Source organism: Zeugodacus cucurbitae, chromosome 4, assembly GCF_028554725.1.
Source record: "Zeugodacus cucurbitae isolate PBARC_wt_2022May chromosome 4, idZeuCucr1.2, whole genome shotgun sequence".
Classification (NCBI taxonomy): domain Eukaryota; kingdom Metazoa; phylum Arthropoda; class Insecta; order Diptera; family Tephritidae; genus Zeugodacus; species Zeugodacus cucurbitae.
The window spans coordinates 72424215-72439887 of NC_071669.1; the positions used below are offsets into that span (position 1 = coordinate 72424215).

At 35.8% G+C, this 15673-nt stretch overlaps 1 protein-coding gene across 1 annotated transcript in view; it reads left to right on the plus strand.

The window, feature by feature from the left end:
- LOC105211903 (band 7 protein AGAP004871) overlaps positions 1-15673 on the plus strand; it is an 86658-nt gene that overhangs the window by 46185 nt on the left and 24800 nt on the right. The window contains exons 3-5 of the mRNA XM_054229052.1: positions 7465-7500; positions 10919-11028; positions 11577-11649. Coding sequence (XP_054085027.1) covers positions 7465-7500; positions 10919-11028; positions 11577-11649 — 219 coding nt within the window. The remainder of the gene's footprint in view (positions 1-7464; positions 7501-10918; positions 11029-11576; positions 11650-15673) is intronic.

Consider the following 15673-nt stretch of genomic DNA (forward strand, 5'->3'; position numbering starts at 1 on the left):
TATCATTGTCAAACACTTGAAGCGACGTTATCATCATTATATCTTTATTATATGCTTAATATTTATGGCTACATAAATATTTATTATTTATAGTAAAAAGTGTGAGAATAGTGCTTCCATAGATTTTATGGCTTTCAATGTGTCTTTCTTGATTTTTTAATAACTTTACATATATACAAGGTACAACAATCAGAACAATTTAATAAACTTACTAATGAACATTTAGTCGCAGAAATATTGCCGGCATAAATCAAACGCATTTACACACTAAATATGCAAAGCAAATTAAATGAAACGTGATTTGATTTAAAACTCAAATTGACTTAATTTATCATATTTCCGTTGCTGGTCTTTGGTTTGTTAGGCGGATGTGCTCAACAATGTTTGTGTGCACACTGAGTATTTTGTGGTGTCAAAAAGATGCTTGACAAAGCAGCGTCATGAAAGACTCAATGTGACACTCAATGTTTCCAAAGCGCGTTGAAAGAGGATGCCATCGGATGCTCACATAAACTGCTATCCTGGAGATGGCATTTACTCCCGCGCTGCTCGTTCAATCTCTTTATTACCTTGCTCTGCAGGTCTCTTTATTAATTTCTTTTACTCTTTATTATTTCTCTTCAACTGCAAAAACTCTGTAGTTAAAGCTTAATACAACCATTTCTAGTTAGCTTTCAGGATTTTCAAAAGGTAAATGCATTTAATGTAACTGTATAGGGTGAGGCTGCCGTTCATACAAGTGTCCGAAGTTGCTCATACGACATGGTGTACTCAACTAATGAAATTAAATAAGTAATCGAGACGTATTATATTACTGAAGATAGTAAATATTAAATGACAAATAAATATGTACAACGAAATAAAATTACTCTATATTAGCCATAGGAAAAGAAATGGATCATCGCTTAAGTAATTACAACAAAATTCACGCTGGAAGTTTGTTTTACCTTCCAAGGGATTGATTAGTTTTTTATTAATACCGGTATTTTTTGAAGATACATTTAAAGAGTTCGAGAGCAATTCAAAACCTACATTAAAAAGTCTGGCAACCTTTAGTTTTACTTCAAAAGCTTCCCTTCAATTTCACTCTCGCAACTTTTCCATATAAAATATTATATTTCATTATACTTATGTACTCTTAGTATTATGGTCTGTTAGACCTACCAGCACTGCCAACTCAAAATCGAAGTTCGAGCTTTCTTTCTGTTCAACTCTCATGTTACGCTAACAGTAGCAGCACGCGGATGCTGTGATAACAGCGGGTGACTGCCCGAGTGCCGCCGTCACAAACGAGCACATGTGGGCAACACTGCGCCAGAATCGTCAGCAATGACGTCGACGGCAGCAAACAAACTGTGTATCGTATGTTACTCGGCGTTGCTGACGTCGACTTAAACCACCGGCCAGCGACTAGCTCCTTTCATCGACACTGACGGAGCACTCAGTGCCTATGCTGCCTAGCGGGGTCAGACGTGTTCGCATTTCGCGCTCGTTTCGACGCCACGAGCATCAAACTGAGCTTAAATGGACCAAGAAGACCAGAGGAAGTGGGCACCGATGTGTACCCATATAAAATGGTAAGGCTGTGCGCCGAATGAATTCAGTTGACGGGCGAGCACATAGGTGACAGGAACTTCGCGACCGAGCGTTTGTAGCGACCGTGTACTCGTATGCTGTGAGCGTACAATACCATAGGTGCCAACAGCAAGCAACAAGACAAACAAGTGATGCCAAGCAGGGACTGTTAGAGCAACAGCTTTTAAAAGTGCATGCACAGTAACGGTAACAGTAACAGTGGCTGTTGTCATAACAGTGCTCTTTACAGTGCAGTAGAGTGTGCGCCTTGCGTCACATGTAGAGGGGGTTACAGTGACGCCGTTGCTGCGACGTGTAAATGCTTGGTGCTGTTGCTTTGTTTTGTTGATTTGTTGCTGCTAATAAGTACGGTCGGTCACCACAAGCGATCAGCAGGACGACCATAACAGGACGCTGTTTCAGTTACAGTTGCACTGTGGCCGAGAGCGAAGCGAATTGAGGAAGGCGCGTGAATGAGCAAATCTTGTAATATTGATAGTACAAAGAATAAAAAAAAAATTGATAAATACAAATACATAGAGGTTAGTGCTGAAGTGGAGTCAAGGGAGACTTATAGTAGTTGAAAAAAATAAATTAAATCAAAGTTGTTAACTCTTTGGAAGGTGCCAAATAAAATATATACATATGTGTGTTGTAGTTCAGATTGTCTCGTTAATTGACAAATATATGTATTAGCCACTGAAGTTACAGCAAGAAATAAATTTAAAGTAATGCCGTTATAATTATAAAAAGTTAAACAACAAAACGAAAACGAAAGCGAAACCTACATATAGTATATGGTTGCAAATCTTAATTAGCAAATAGTGTTACTCAGAATCCTCGCCAAGTGTCCACCGCTCTCCATTGCCACACATTCTGTGATCCTTTAATGACACACATTACGGCTTAATTAGCTGCACGCGTGTTCGTGTGTGTGTGTGTGTGTGTGTTTTATAAAGTGCCAAATTGTCAAATTGCCAAGCCAAACAGTAAAACGTCCAAAACAGCAACAAGTACGCGAGGGAGTACAAATTCAGAGGAAGGGTATAGTGAAGGGTATACAACGCAATGCCAGATACTAAAAAAGGTGAGTGAGTGATTACTGCTTCACTTCGTGGAGCTAATAAGCTCTAACATTATATGTATTTATGTATGTGTGTGTGCGTGTGTATACTAAAAGCATGCTGCTGACCATTACGGCTGGCTGTCTATATGTCAACATTATGTACATATGTATATGTAAATAGAAGTGCGTACGCTTGTAAATCTGTAAATCTGTGTATATAAATAGGGTTGTGGGTGCGTATATGCATGGCTAACTTCATATTCTTAGCTTCAAAATGTATACAACTGGTGGCAAGTTATTATAAGTACTTTACAAGTAATTGTCATTATTATTATATTAAATGCTTCTATGAATAAATGTATAAATGTATATATATATATGGGTACATACCTTGAAATTTATCTTTTGCTTGAGACACTTTTCAGCTACTTAAGGGGGCAGTTTAAAGTGGAGCGTGGGAGTTACACAGCTGATGTGGGTCATTTTATGTCGTGTAACTAATAAGTGCATTTAATCGTAGCTTCATTAGTGTATGCACTCTGAACTACTGTGCTTCCTTATAAAAATCATATGTCTTGTGGAAAACTTGTGTGGGAATGTGCTGCATTTATAAGTATCACTAGCTAAATTAATTATTTAATATCAAGTTATTTTGAATATAACAGTAAACTATTCTATTAAGTAGAAAGTCACGCCAAACATATGCTAACCACGTTGGAACGATAAATACTTAAGGATGGATTTTGAAGAAAGTTTTAATGGATTTGATGTTATTATTGTAAGGTTTAATTAGAATTATAAAAATTAAAATTTAAAAATTTTAAAAAGAGTAACTAATTGTCAAAATTATTTAAATCCGGTTTTAAATCTTTTCTTAAATATTAATAATAATATTGTTCTACAACTTTGCTTCCGCCGTTTTCCAACAGATGTCTCTAGGGACAAGCACTGGTCGATTAAATCGATTAAATCGTTTTATATCGATCTTGGACATTTGTGTCAACATTAACCCAATAAAATATTTGTAGAGATCTGTTTGCATCCCAAACTTATTCTCAACTGGAAATGTCACTTTTTTAACCGAAATCTCGACATTTTCGGGAAATTTTGCTTTTCTTTTTTTAATTCCAGTGCGACTGAGGCTCATCGACATTTGTAACCGTTTTTATAAAAAAAAACTTAAATTTACAAAAAATCGGCGGAAGCTAAGTTGTAGACCTAGTATATAAACATTATTCTTTAAAAATTCCAAAAAATATTATCACATTGCAGAGCGTCGTTGCAAAGCTTGATGAATATTTATTTTATTTTTACTTTTTTGGAAATTTTTAAATTATTTCAATTAGTTAAATTTTGTACTTTTCTTTAAATTTTTTAATATTTTTTTCTTTTAATTATTTATATTTAGTTTACGCAGGCAAATAAAATCATTGTCAGTACTTTTTTTCTGTCGCTATACAGAACCTTCATTACGCTAGCACTTAAAAGCAGTTAATTTGTGAGGTTATGAACCTTTTGCTGCTAACAGGGCAGTTGCTCTCTTTCCGGCAACAAAAAAAAAAAAAACAAAGAAACAAACAACAACAATAATAGGTATCATTATACGTATATATAATATTACAGAGGGAAATAAAATGCTTACAATTATTGTTTTTTCTGTTGTTGTTCTGTTTATAGTACAACAATGGAAATTGTACACAAATTTCATACAGTTCTGCTATTATCCTTCCCTTAAGGATGTGCTTCTAGGTATGCCATTGTTAAACAAGCTGTGTGCAAATATAAAAAAAGCTTTGTACTCGCAGAATTCGCAGCTTGCTCGGCTTGCACTGATGACGGCAGCAGCGAACTGTAAAACATTAAGCACATATGACACATGGTCAGGTCGTGGAATAATATGTACTTTTATATAGCACTCACATGAACATGGATAGAGGAATTTATGCTATAATTATAATGAGTCTACCGAAAATAGAACGATACTATATAAAACTGTTGGAAGTAACGGTAACAATCTAATAAGGAGACATAATTAAAATCAGTTTGACCAGATCACTGTGATCTCATATAAAATTGAGTTTTGACCCCATCAACGCCGAATATTTACATACCCAGAGGTACCGAGACTGTACTCATACTGGTCTCAAAGTAAAAGCAATTGCAGAATTGACAGCTGGGTTCTGTTCTGTTGAAAGCATTTCTATATGCCATATGTGCATATCTGCTGTACAATGTAAGTGCACTACTTATTTATAATGCGTCCGCCACTTGACTTTCTGCATACGCTGATTTTTTTGTTGTTGTTTTCATTGTACTCACAGCATTATTATGATAATTGGAAAATGCAAACATTTCCACAACCGAAATTAGCTTAAAGTGCGCCGCTGCTTATGTGGATGTGGTTGTGAGTGAACTACTATTAACTAAATAGGGAAATTAAAAAGTTTTAATTTCATTGAAATTCGTTTGTGATTTTGTGTGAAATGTGTTGTATGGAGATTTTATAATGAAACTACGTTGAACTTTGAACTTCGTTGTCATACTTAAGCTAATTAAAAGTTCTTGACGCCATGATACACTTCTGCGGAAATTGTTATTTAATTTTGGTGAAAATATTTTATAATAGAATGGGTCGTCCATAGTGACCCTATAGAGTATATAAACTCATGGCATTCTTTTATACATATGCCAGCGCAACAATGATATTTCCAAAATCCTTGAAAACCAATCGAATTTATGAAACTGATTTGGAAAGCCTTCTTGATTGAAATATTTCTTTAACAGTTTAAGTTTGATATTCTTATTCTTATATTCTTATTATATATACAATTCCTCTGTAAGTGTTTATGTTACTGAACTCCTCCTAAACGGCTGGACCGATTCAAGGTATTTTTTTTTGTGTCTTCATGTGGAGACATTCGAGAATGATTAGTAGTCACCATTAATTTAAAATTTTTTTGATGTTATATATTCACCAAACAAAGATGGCGCCATTGTTGCCGTATCGAAACCGTCTAAAGGTATATAAAATTGGAAACATTTATTTGAGAAGATAGCGATGTCGCTACTGTCGGTATATAAAATCTTCAATCCAATTACACCGGTCAACAAAAAAATATTTTTTGGGGCTTTCTGTTCTCATGCTTGAATTCTGATTCTAGACATTGAAAAACACTTAAATATTAATCTTTAGTTCTTTAAGTTTGCTTTGGGCTGATCGACATCGATAAGTATATTTTAATTTTTTCATAAATCAAAGATGACAGCACTTTGATTAACCCGAAAGTAAACAGTATTATTATTTCTAAGAGGCACAGTAGTGAATGTTAACCTGTTTATTATAGCTGTAACAACAATATTAGTGTATTACTCAGTTAAAAAATGGCATCAAGTCAGTGTAAAAATGATGTTGATTCATTCTATTTTATTTGCGGTGAATTTATTAAAGTTAGAGTAAAAAATTTCCTTTATCAACACATTTGAAACTTTGCGAAGCCTATTTTAACATAAAAGTCAGTAATCAAAATAATCTATAGTGAAATTGTAGAAAAAATATAAAAATCAATCATTTCTGCTTAAAAATCGAAAAATTGCTCTAATTTCTACGAAAGCAAACTCTAACCGGAAAAAACAATTTTTCCTTATTTTTGTCATAGGAGATACTAACATTTAACATGTAGATGTCAGACCCAAAAATCGTGTTGACCGGTGTAATTGGAGTATTGAACAATAGTTAATTGGAGATCTTGTTAAATTCTTTGGTTTTGTGGGATTACATTTAAACATTTTTTAAAGGTCCAACTTGATCGTAATTTCGATTTCAGTTTAATTTTGTGTAATTTGAAGGTAAAGGGTCAACACAACTTATAAATATTGTCCTTAAATATTCAATTCTCAGTTCATACATGTACATACACGCATTTAATTAGTAGCGGATAAAATTAGCATAAGATATTATTACTAAATTGCATGTAATTTGAATGCTTTGAGCATTTAGCATCAGCTTTTATTTCATTATTTCGCAAATTTATTACATTATCGTCTACTCATTGTATTCATTAGATTCATTAGTAAGAAACTGTGCATATGTAGAATTGTAAGAAACTGTGCTGTCTAGGTCTACAACAACGCTTTGGCTGAAATCTATTTTGTGTAATTAGTAACCGAGATATTAAGCATTTATAGAGATTATAGAACAGTTTGCGCAGCCTTAAGCTCTTCCATCTATAGTGGCTGTGTGCCCGACGAATTAATCCCATTAAATAAACATACAACAATGCTCGGCATAGTGTACTATATATATGTTTAAACCAACGTCAATATGAATGCCAATAAACTGTATATAATGGCATGTGTCTATATGTAAATGAAGAGCGTACGCAAACTTATTTAATGGTATGAGAACAAAATTACTAACATGCATCCCCATACATATAGAATAATATAATATATATTTGTATTTATCTGTGTAATGGTAAGATTAGTCATTAGGCTTGTGGCAACTTGTAGCATGTCAATAATTGTGGCGCTGTCAATCAAGTAAATTTGCGGCTAACGGTATGCGAATGGTGGTGTGTCATAGACGGTTATGCTAATATCCAAAGTATTCTATACTATATATGTATATATATGTGTATGTAGCCTTAGACTTATAGTGTATGTACGTGCGTAAGTAGTTGTTGAGACAAGTCGCGTCTTGCTTGGTACGCTATTGATCTCCTCTTCATATTCAAGTGATGGATTTCATACGTTTTTACTCAACACTCATTCACTCTGCCTCTCTTTCTATGTGTGTTTCTTTGAATACGCCATTGTACTTTCAGATATGACAGCGAAGCATTCGCGCGGATTCCTTCATTGTAAGTCAACTTTTCCATAACAAATTTAATGAATATTTAATGAAAATGGCCGGGGGATACTTTGCTCAAGTAACCATATACATATGTAATATCCGTATGACAAATAAGAGTTATTTTACATGTGGGTGTACATAGATATATATGATATTGATTAATAGATCAATAATCTCAATATTAAATGTAAATTGCTGCAAAAAATCACGTTGCCGTTATTATATTATGTAACAGTAATATTAAAGAAATAATGCTTTAAGACTGTTTTTGTTTTAAATTCTATTTTATTTAGCAGGCGAAGAATGTTGCCTACATTTCGGCGCATAGTTAAATAAATCCCGTGAAGTGAAAGATGATGAGTCTCAGTATACGAAATATTTGTATGTAAACAAATATATATAATTTGCTGTGCCCATTTCTGTAATATCGGGTTTAGACTAATAATCTTATTAATTTTATATTTTTAAAGTGATTCTGTGAATATCTGCATAACTGCAAATATCAGAGGTCAGTGAAAGCTTAACTAAAAATTAAAACTTAATATTTACAAGATTCATTTGACCACCATGACCCTACGATTGCCTCAGAATATATATCTATAAACTCTAAAGTAATAAAAGTAAACGTTTAGGCTTTGCGCAGAACATTTCGAAAACGAAACGTTTGATGACTTTCTACAACATTTTATTTTACATAATTATTTTTACTGCTTTTAACGGAATTAAGGAAATTGAGTTAAGGAGGTTATGCGTAAAAACTAGTCTAACTATGTCCACAGTGGTCCATACTTGATCAATACCATATCTTTAAAATAAATTTTATTTCATCAAACTTTTAATCTCACCTTTTTTTATTCCACGGGCTTTTTCGATCACCCTCGCGGTGGTTATTGACACTGCGTATTATATATGCATATATTTATGTATATATGTATGTATGTGTAAAAGACAAATATTTGTGTTATCCCTTAACGCGTTTTTCGGTTACACATTTTCAACACATGGCATTTACATTACTGCGGTTTAACACAACACATGGGCATAACACTAATGGATATATGTAAATGAAAAACATGATACAAGTACTTACATACATACATATTTATATTGTATGTATATGTACGATGTCGAAATTTACATGATGTGTTGAAAAGTGTGTGCGTTTGCGAAATATGCAAATTTCATTATCACTCCAATGACTCAATACATCAATCGACTTAGCATTCAATACCTCATGAATACTCGTATACTCCCATTTAATTTATGCTGTACACATACATACATAAGTAAGTAGATTTGTATGGGAATACAGCTGCGTTCCTTGCGGTTTTTCAATGCTCCCTGGATATTCTTGTTCGATGATATATTTCTAGTCACTGCGTGAATGCCATCTTGAAGAATTCCTCTGATTAGTACGAATTTAAAAATAAAAGGAATTAAATTGTTTAAATATTGGATGAAGCATTTTGGCTTTAGAGTAATTAAGTTCTTTTCCATTACATTTTTCGTCATTTCATGCATTCATTATTTCAATTCTAATTTAATTTATCATTATTGACATTGCTTCTAAATTGATTTTGATTGATTACAATAAATTAAGAGATTACTTCTGGTCTGATTCCACCTCAGTTCTTCCTACAATAACATGCTCATCATATTAACCGCAGCTACATTGTAATTTGTAGCTGCAGAAGAACACAGCTACTCGGTTAAAATTTGATTTCAGCGCAGCTATACTATTCCTGGAATTCTTTTTTTTTTTTAAGTCGAAGACTTTATGGCATCCTATAGCCGAGAGAATATTTAGTAAATATATTTTGTGTCAAGAATACTTTCCGAAAATTTAGAATATCTGATGAAAATCGGTCACAAAATATAGTTATATATGGGGTACTCACAAGTTGTCGTAAAGTGTCGAAAAATCATAAAGTTTGAAATTTTACACTTGTTTACAAAATTGTTGTTGGTTTGCTTACAAAATAAATTTACACAATTATGACTCATGCCCGGTTTCACAGTCAGTGCTTAGGTTGTGCTTAAGATAAAACAGAAATATTGCGTTTTACAGTTCATACTTAAGTTCTGCTTAAGTACTGAAAATGGGAGACTTAAGCAGTGCTTAAGTAACAGCTGATTTTTGTTTTGAATATTGACTTATTTGTAAAAAAAAAATAAAATAAAAATTATTTGCTGAAAAAATTTTTGGAATTTCTTGCATTCAATGACGGTTATATGCTTTCCTGCGAGTTGCAATAGGTGCCCCCACTCCCTTGCGGTGAAATTCGGTGTCCTTTTATTATTATTATCCATTTCCCAGATTCTAAATTTATTCATCGCAAAGTTATTTTTCATCAACAATAATTTCAATTTGTCAAATGGTATTTGTAAACAAATCTTTTTCATTGTGCTGCCATATGTCATAATAGAATTTTCAAGAAAATAAGCATCGACTGTGAAACGCAAATGACTACTCAGTTAACAACAATGCTTAGCTAAGATTTTATTTGGGCACAACTTAAGTACGAACTGTGAAACCGGGCATTAGTGTGATATATGTTCTGTTCGTTGTATTGGAACAGTGGAACTTCCATAACTCGAACTTCTATAAGTCGAAGATCGCCATAACTCAAACTTTTGAATTGGCAATACAAGTCAAATTCCAAACAAATTTCCTTCCATCAATCAAACCTTTCGATTTAAACAATTTTTTATCGAGGCAGAATTTCAAAATAGTCCCTATATATCATATGGAGATAAACCAATAATATGGTATTACACTTATGGATTTCATAAATCATGTAACAAAGGAATAGCATACAGACGTCAAGAGCCAAACAATAACAAAGTGCTACCAACAAAATTACAGAATACACGTTTTAACGTTTTTATGCGAAGTAAATAAATAAGGTTGGGTATATAATTCTCTTCTATTACGAAACCCAAATTTTTTAATCCAATAATGATGAAGTTTAGGTTTAAGTCTGAATTTTGCATACTTTAAGGCTTTCTACGCATTAATTTAAGTACATTTATATAGTAAATATAAAAAGAAATAAAAAAATCTTTGAAACTGCGATCACTAGCAAAAACAGCAAAAGTGCAAAAACACACTTTTATGAAAAAATTACTTCGCATATATAATAACCAATTATAATTGGCCTACTTCCTCGAATTGTATGACCAAAATTGATAATGTCATATGAAACACATATTTATATGAAGTTTTATAGTGATATCGCTTAAGTATTTAACGCCAACTCTGCGCTGCATTAAGTCGACTTATGCTGTTATTGCTTGTGATCACAGCTGTTGATTAAAAGCTTCTGTGAGTGCAGGCATTCTATCACTTTAATTGCTTTACTCCATCTACTATATGTACACACACAAGCGTTTGAGTAATTTTTCTTTGGAATTTCATTTTATAGCCGATGAGGAAATTAGCGATAAGGCATCAACGTGTGGGAAATTGCTGATATTCCTATCTGTTGGACTTGTCATACTCACATTGCCGTTCAGCTTGTTCGTGTGCTTTAAGGTAAGTACCAACACTCAGAGTATACCATAATATATGAACATAATAGTGTATGTGTGATGTGTTGGCGTTGGTGCTTGCAGTTGCTACTCTAAAATGCGCATTAGAAGCGTTATTAAGTGCAGCAACGGCGCAGGTTGCATGCCACAGCAGTTAGGTTAGGCAATCAAAGTGGCAAAGCAGCAAATAAATGGAATAATAAATGATTTTTACACCTTTCGAAATGAAAGCAACCTGCAAGGAGCAAACAAGCAAGCGAACAACCAGCAGCCGGCAGCCAGTAGCAGCACAGCAGTTCTAACAATCATTTATTTTATTGCAATGCAGTTTTATCTGTCTGCGCTGCTATTGTTCGGTTGTTCGGCTGTCGCTGCCACTTGCCTAACTGCAAGCAAACATGCTAACACACACACTCTCATACACACACAATTGCACAATATCCTTCTCAAATAACTTTGCCATTCAGGCGCATAATTTTTCTTCTTATCCTCTGCTTCTGTTGCTGCTTCTTCTTGTACCGTTTTCACTTTTTCCTCTTTTCTCAATTACAGGTAGTACAGGAATATGAACGCGCCGTTATATTTCGTTTGGGCCGTCTTATGCAGGGTGGCGCCAAGGGTCCCGGTGAGTATACGCAGAACTTTTTGAACTTTTCTTTTGGTTTGTGCGTGTAGACGTGACATTCATGCTGGAGTGTATTCTACAGTGCATTGCAAAATACTTCATATAACTTTGAACCTAGAATTTGGCTGTTGGAATGTAAGATTTAAACTATAACCAAAATGGAAATGTTAGATAGTTTGATGACGTCACAATAGCTAATAATAACATTAGTACCATTTTTATAAAAAAAAATCTATATTTCTTTAATACTCACTCAAAATGACAACAATTTGAGAAAAATTAATCGCGAAATGGTCTCCGCTTTCCTATTGACTTTTGAATGTCCATATTAATCGGAGTTTTAATTTATAAAATGGCCGAGAAATCCATTGTCCGTGAATGTTGAATCCACCACCATAACTGTTTGTACATCAAGTGCTCTGATGATTATCTCCACAACTCGTAGATATTATAAGAATGTCATCGGGCAGATAACTGCTATAAATCTTGTAATATTGTGGAAAATAAGAATAGCCCCCAATTATCAAAAAAGTGTCCCCTCTTTGCTAGAGCAATTCTCATCAAAATTCACAAAGCGTCAACATTGACTGTTCTAATGACACCAGCTAAGTAGTGCACACTTCGAAAGCAATTTCCTGCCGGGCATACTTGCCACACATTTGAGAAGTACACCAAGCATTCATTGCAAGCGTGTTTATATGTATGTACTGTTATGTATGCCGCTGTATGTATGAGTGTGTGCGTCACGTAGCTCGCATATTGTCATCGACAACAGCTGCCACTGTTGCGGCTGCAGGAGCGCAATGGCAATTTGTGTTAATTGCAGCACTTGATCCAATTCTTCATCGTCGTTTACGAGGCGGCGCGAAGCAGCAGCGCGACACAGCCAACATACGTTTTGTGGTGGAAAGTTTTGTTTGCCGTGCCACGACTGCAACAGAACTTTGCGCGTTCGCTTAGTAGCTTGTGAGAAGCCACACACACACACCCACACACTCATGTACGATACCAGTATAGGCAAGATGTCGCAACACCACACACACACACACAGGGTTGTATTCATGTGACATTTTTAATGGCTTTTTTTTTTTTTTTTTTTTTTTTTTTTTTTTTTTTTTTTTTTTTTATAGTAGGGGGAAGCATCGAAAGCCGGAGTGCGGAACTTTAATCCGCTAAACCTAACCTACTCCCAACTCAAGACTCTCCCACGGAACCACCGGTTTAAGTATTACTTCGTGGGAGTGACAAGACAATTTAGGTCTCCTCTATGGCACGGACAGACAGACGCCTAACCTGTTGTACATGTCTCAGTTCTGTCATAATTGAAGCTGCCGCTTCGCTAACAGCTTTCCACTTATTTGGGGACTGGCACATAAGTGCAGTCAAGTTTTCCACCGTAAGATTACCCCCAAGTTCAGTTTTCAGCCTGTCCCTTACGTTCAGAAAGCGAGGGCAGTGAAAAAGTACGTGATCGGAGTCTTCTATGGACTCCGTACACATCGGACAATACGGACTATCGTCGTGATGGAATTTGTGGAGATAGCTTCTAAAGCACCCATGACCACTTAATATTTGGGTCAGATGAAAGTTCAGGTCCCCATGCTGTCTATTTATCCATGACTGGATGTCAGGGATAAGTCTGTGAGTCCACCGTCCTTTGGTTGAGGTTTGCCACCGCTGCTGCCACATTGTTATACTTTTAACTCTCTCTTCTCTCTTTTTTGATACTGTGGGTTTTGATAGTTCGCTTAATCTTGCGAATTCATCACCCTGGATGTCTATGGGCGGCATACTTGCCAATACTTCAGCTGCTTCGCTGGATATAGTTCAGAAAGCACTTATTACTCTTATTGCTGATAGTCGATGTACTACATTAATTGGTCTGATATACGCTTTTACGTCTAGCGCCTGGGCCCATATTGGGACCGCATACAATATTACGGATCTCATAGCTTTTGCAATTAGAAAACGCCGGCTGGAGCGCACGCAGCCTTTATTTGCCATCATCCTCGATAGGGCGTTATAAATCTTATTTGCTTTATTTGATGTGTACGCCAAGTGCTCCTTGAATTTAAGCTTAGAGTCTATTATTACCCCTAGATACTTCAACTGTGGCTGTGAGGTAATCTCACAATCCCCAATAGTTAGGGTTATTCTTTCTTCAATTTTTCTGGTGCTTATGAGCAATACTTCCGTTTTGTGCTCAGCCAGTTGCAAACTCATGGAAGAGAACCATTGTCGTAGACCATTTATACAATCATTGCATTTGATGCGGAGGTCAGCTATGTGCTTAGCCACTGCTACTACAATAAGGTCGTCGGCATATGCGATTAATTTCACAGTTTTTGGTTGTGGTATTTTCAGCACCCCGTCATACATTAGATTCCATAAAAGGGGGCCTAAAACCGATCCTTGCGGTACTCCGCTCGTAACACAGTAGCTCTTCGCGCCTTCGTCCGTGTCGAATATCAGCCTTCTATTTTCAAAATAACTCATTATTATTTTTATGAGGTATTGAGGGGCGCGTATATCATATAGGGCTTTTATTATGTTTGCCCATCTCGCTGAGTTGAAAGCATTCTTCACATCCAGGGTAATCAGCGCACAATATTTTTTTGTCCCACCTTTCCATCGTTTGCCACTTACCGCACATTTTGCTGTGTCGACGACTTCTTTCAATGCGTCAATAGTGGACTTCTGTTTTATAAAGCCGTATTGTGTTTCTGAGAGTCCGCCGGCTTTTTGGATTGCTGAATCCAAGCGGTTTCTTATTATGTTTTCGAACACCTTTCCCATTGTATCGAGCATGCACAGTGGTCGATATGATGAAGGATCTTCTGGTGGTTTCTTCGGTTTAGGAAGTAGAACTAAGCGCTGAACTTTCCAAGGGTCGGGGAAAACCCCTTCTTTTATACATGCGTTATACATTTTGACAAAAAGGGCAGGTCTTGAAGTTATAGCTTCCTTTAGAACCCTGTTAGGTATGCCGTCTATCCCAGGTGCTTTGTTGCTCTTAATTTTTTTCGCTATGGCCAATATTTCTTCTTCCGTAATTAAGGGCGGTGATTCAGCCGCTTCGTTTTGTCGTTCAATGTATAAAATCGGATCGTGCTTCGGAAATAATGCTTCGACGACTTTTCTCATAAAAGCTGCGCTTTTAGGTTGCTGTGTCTTGTTTTTAAACTTTGACATACATATTTTATAAGCAGTTCCCCATGGGTCTATATTTGCTTCTTCGCAGAGCTTTTCAAAGCAAGATTTTTTACTGCGATTAATGGCTGATTTCAGGAGCTTCTTGTTGGTTTTAAATGCTTCTCTGAGGCTGTATTCGACATCTCTATCCCGGTTGCGCTGTAGGCGACGTCTAGCTGAGTGACAGAGCTTCCTCAGCGTGGCAATTTCATCGTTCCACCAATATACTGGGCGTCGTTTGTTGTGGTACTTCGTTCTTCTCATTGTTGCGTCGCATGCTGCGACCAGTTCCTTGCGCATTGCGGATACTAAATGAGTGGCGTCATCGCCTGGTGCCTTTGCTGCACTCCAGACTATATCAAAGACTCCAGTGTCAAACTCTTTTTGCCTCCAGCTTCGCTTTTGAGAAGTATTTCTACTCAGGGGCTCCGTGTCTCGAGAGAACAACACTTCTGCAATGATAGCCATGTGATCACTATTTGTGTACATGTCTGACACCTCCCACTTAATGTGCCTGCTAAGTGCGTCATTTGCAAACATTAGGTCTATTATAGAACCTTTATTACCTTTTTGGTAGGTATTTTTTGTGCCACTATTTATTAACGCAAGGTTTGTTTGGCTAAGAAATTCTAGAATTAGCCGCCCACATTTTTAATGGCTATATGTGTGAGTCTGTATAGGAGTGTGTGTGTGTGCCTTGTCATGCACGCATTGCATTTATTCGCACTGCTTTTGTTGTGTACAGTAAAAGTGGTTGTTGTTGTTGCTGTTGCGACGGTGGTTGTTACCCGCACTGCCTACAAGAGCAATGTTCGCACAGAGCAATGTTCTT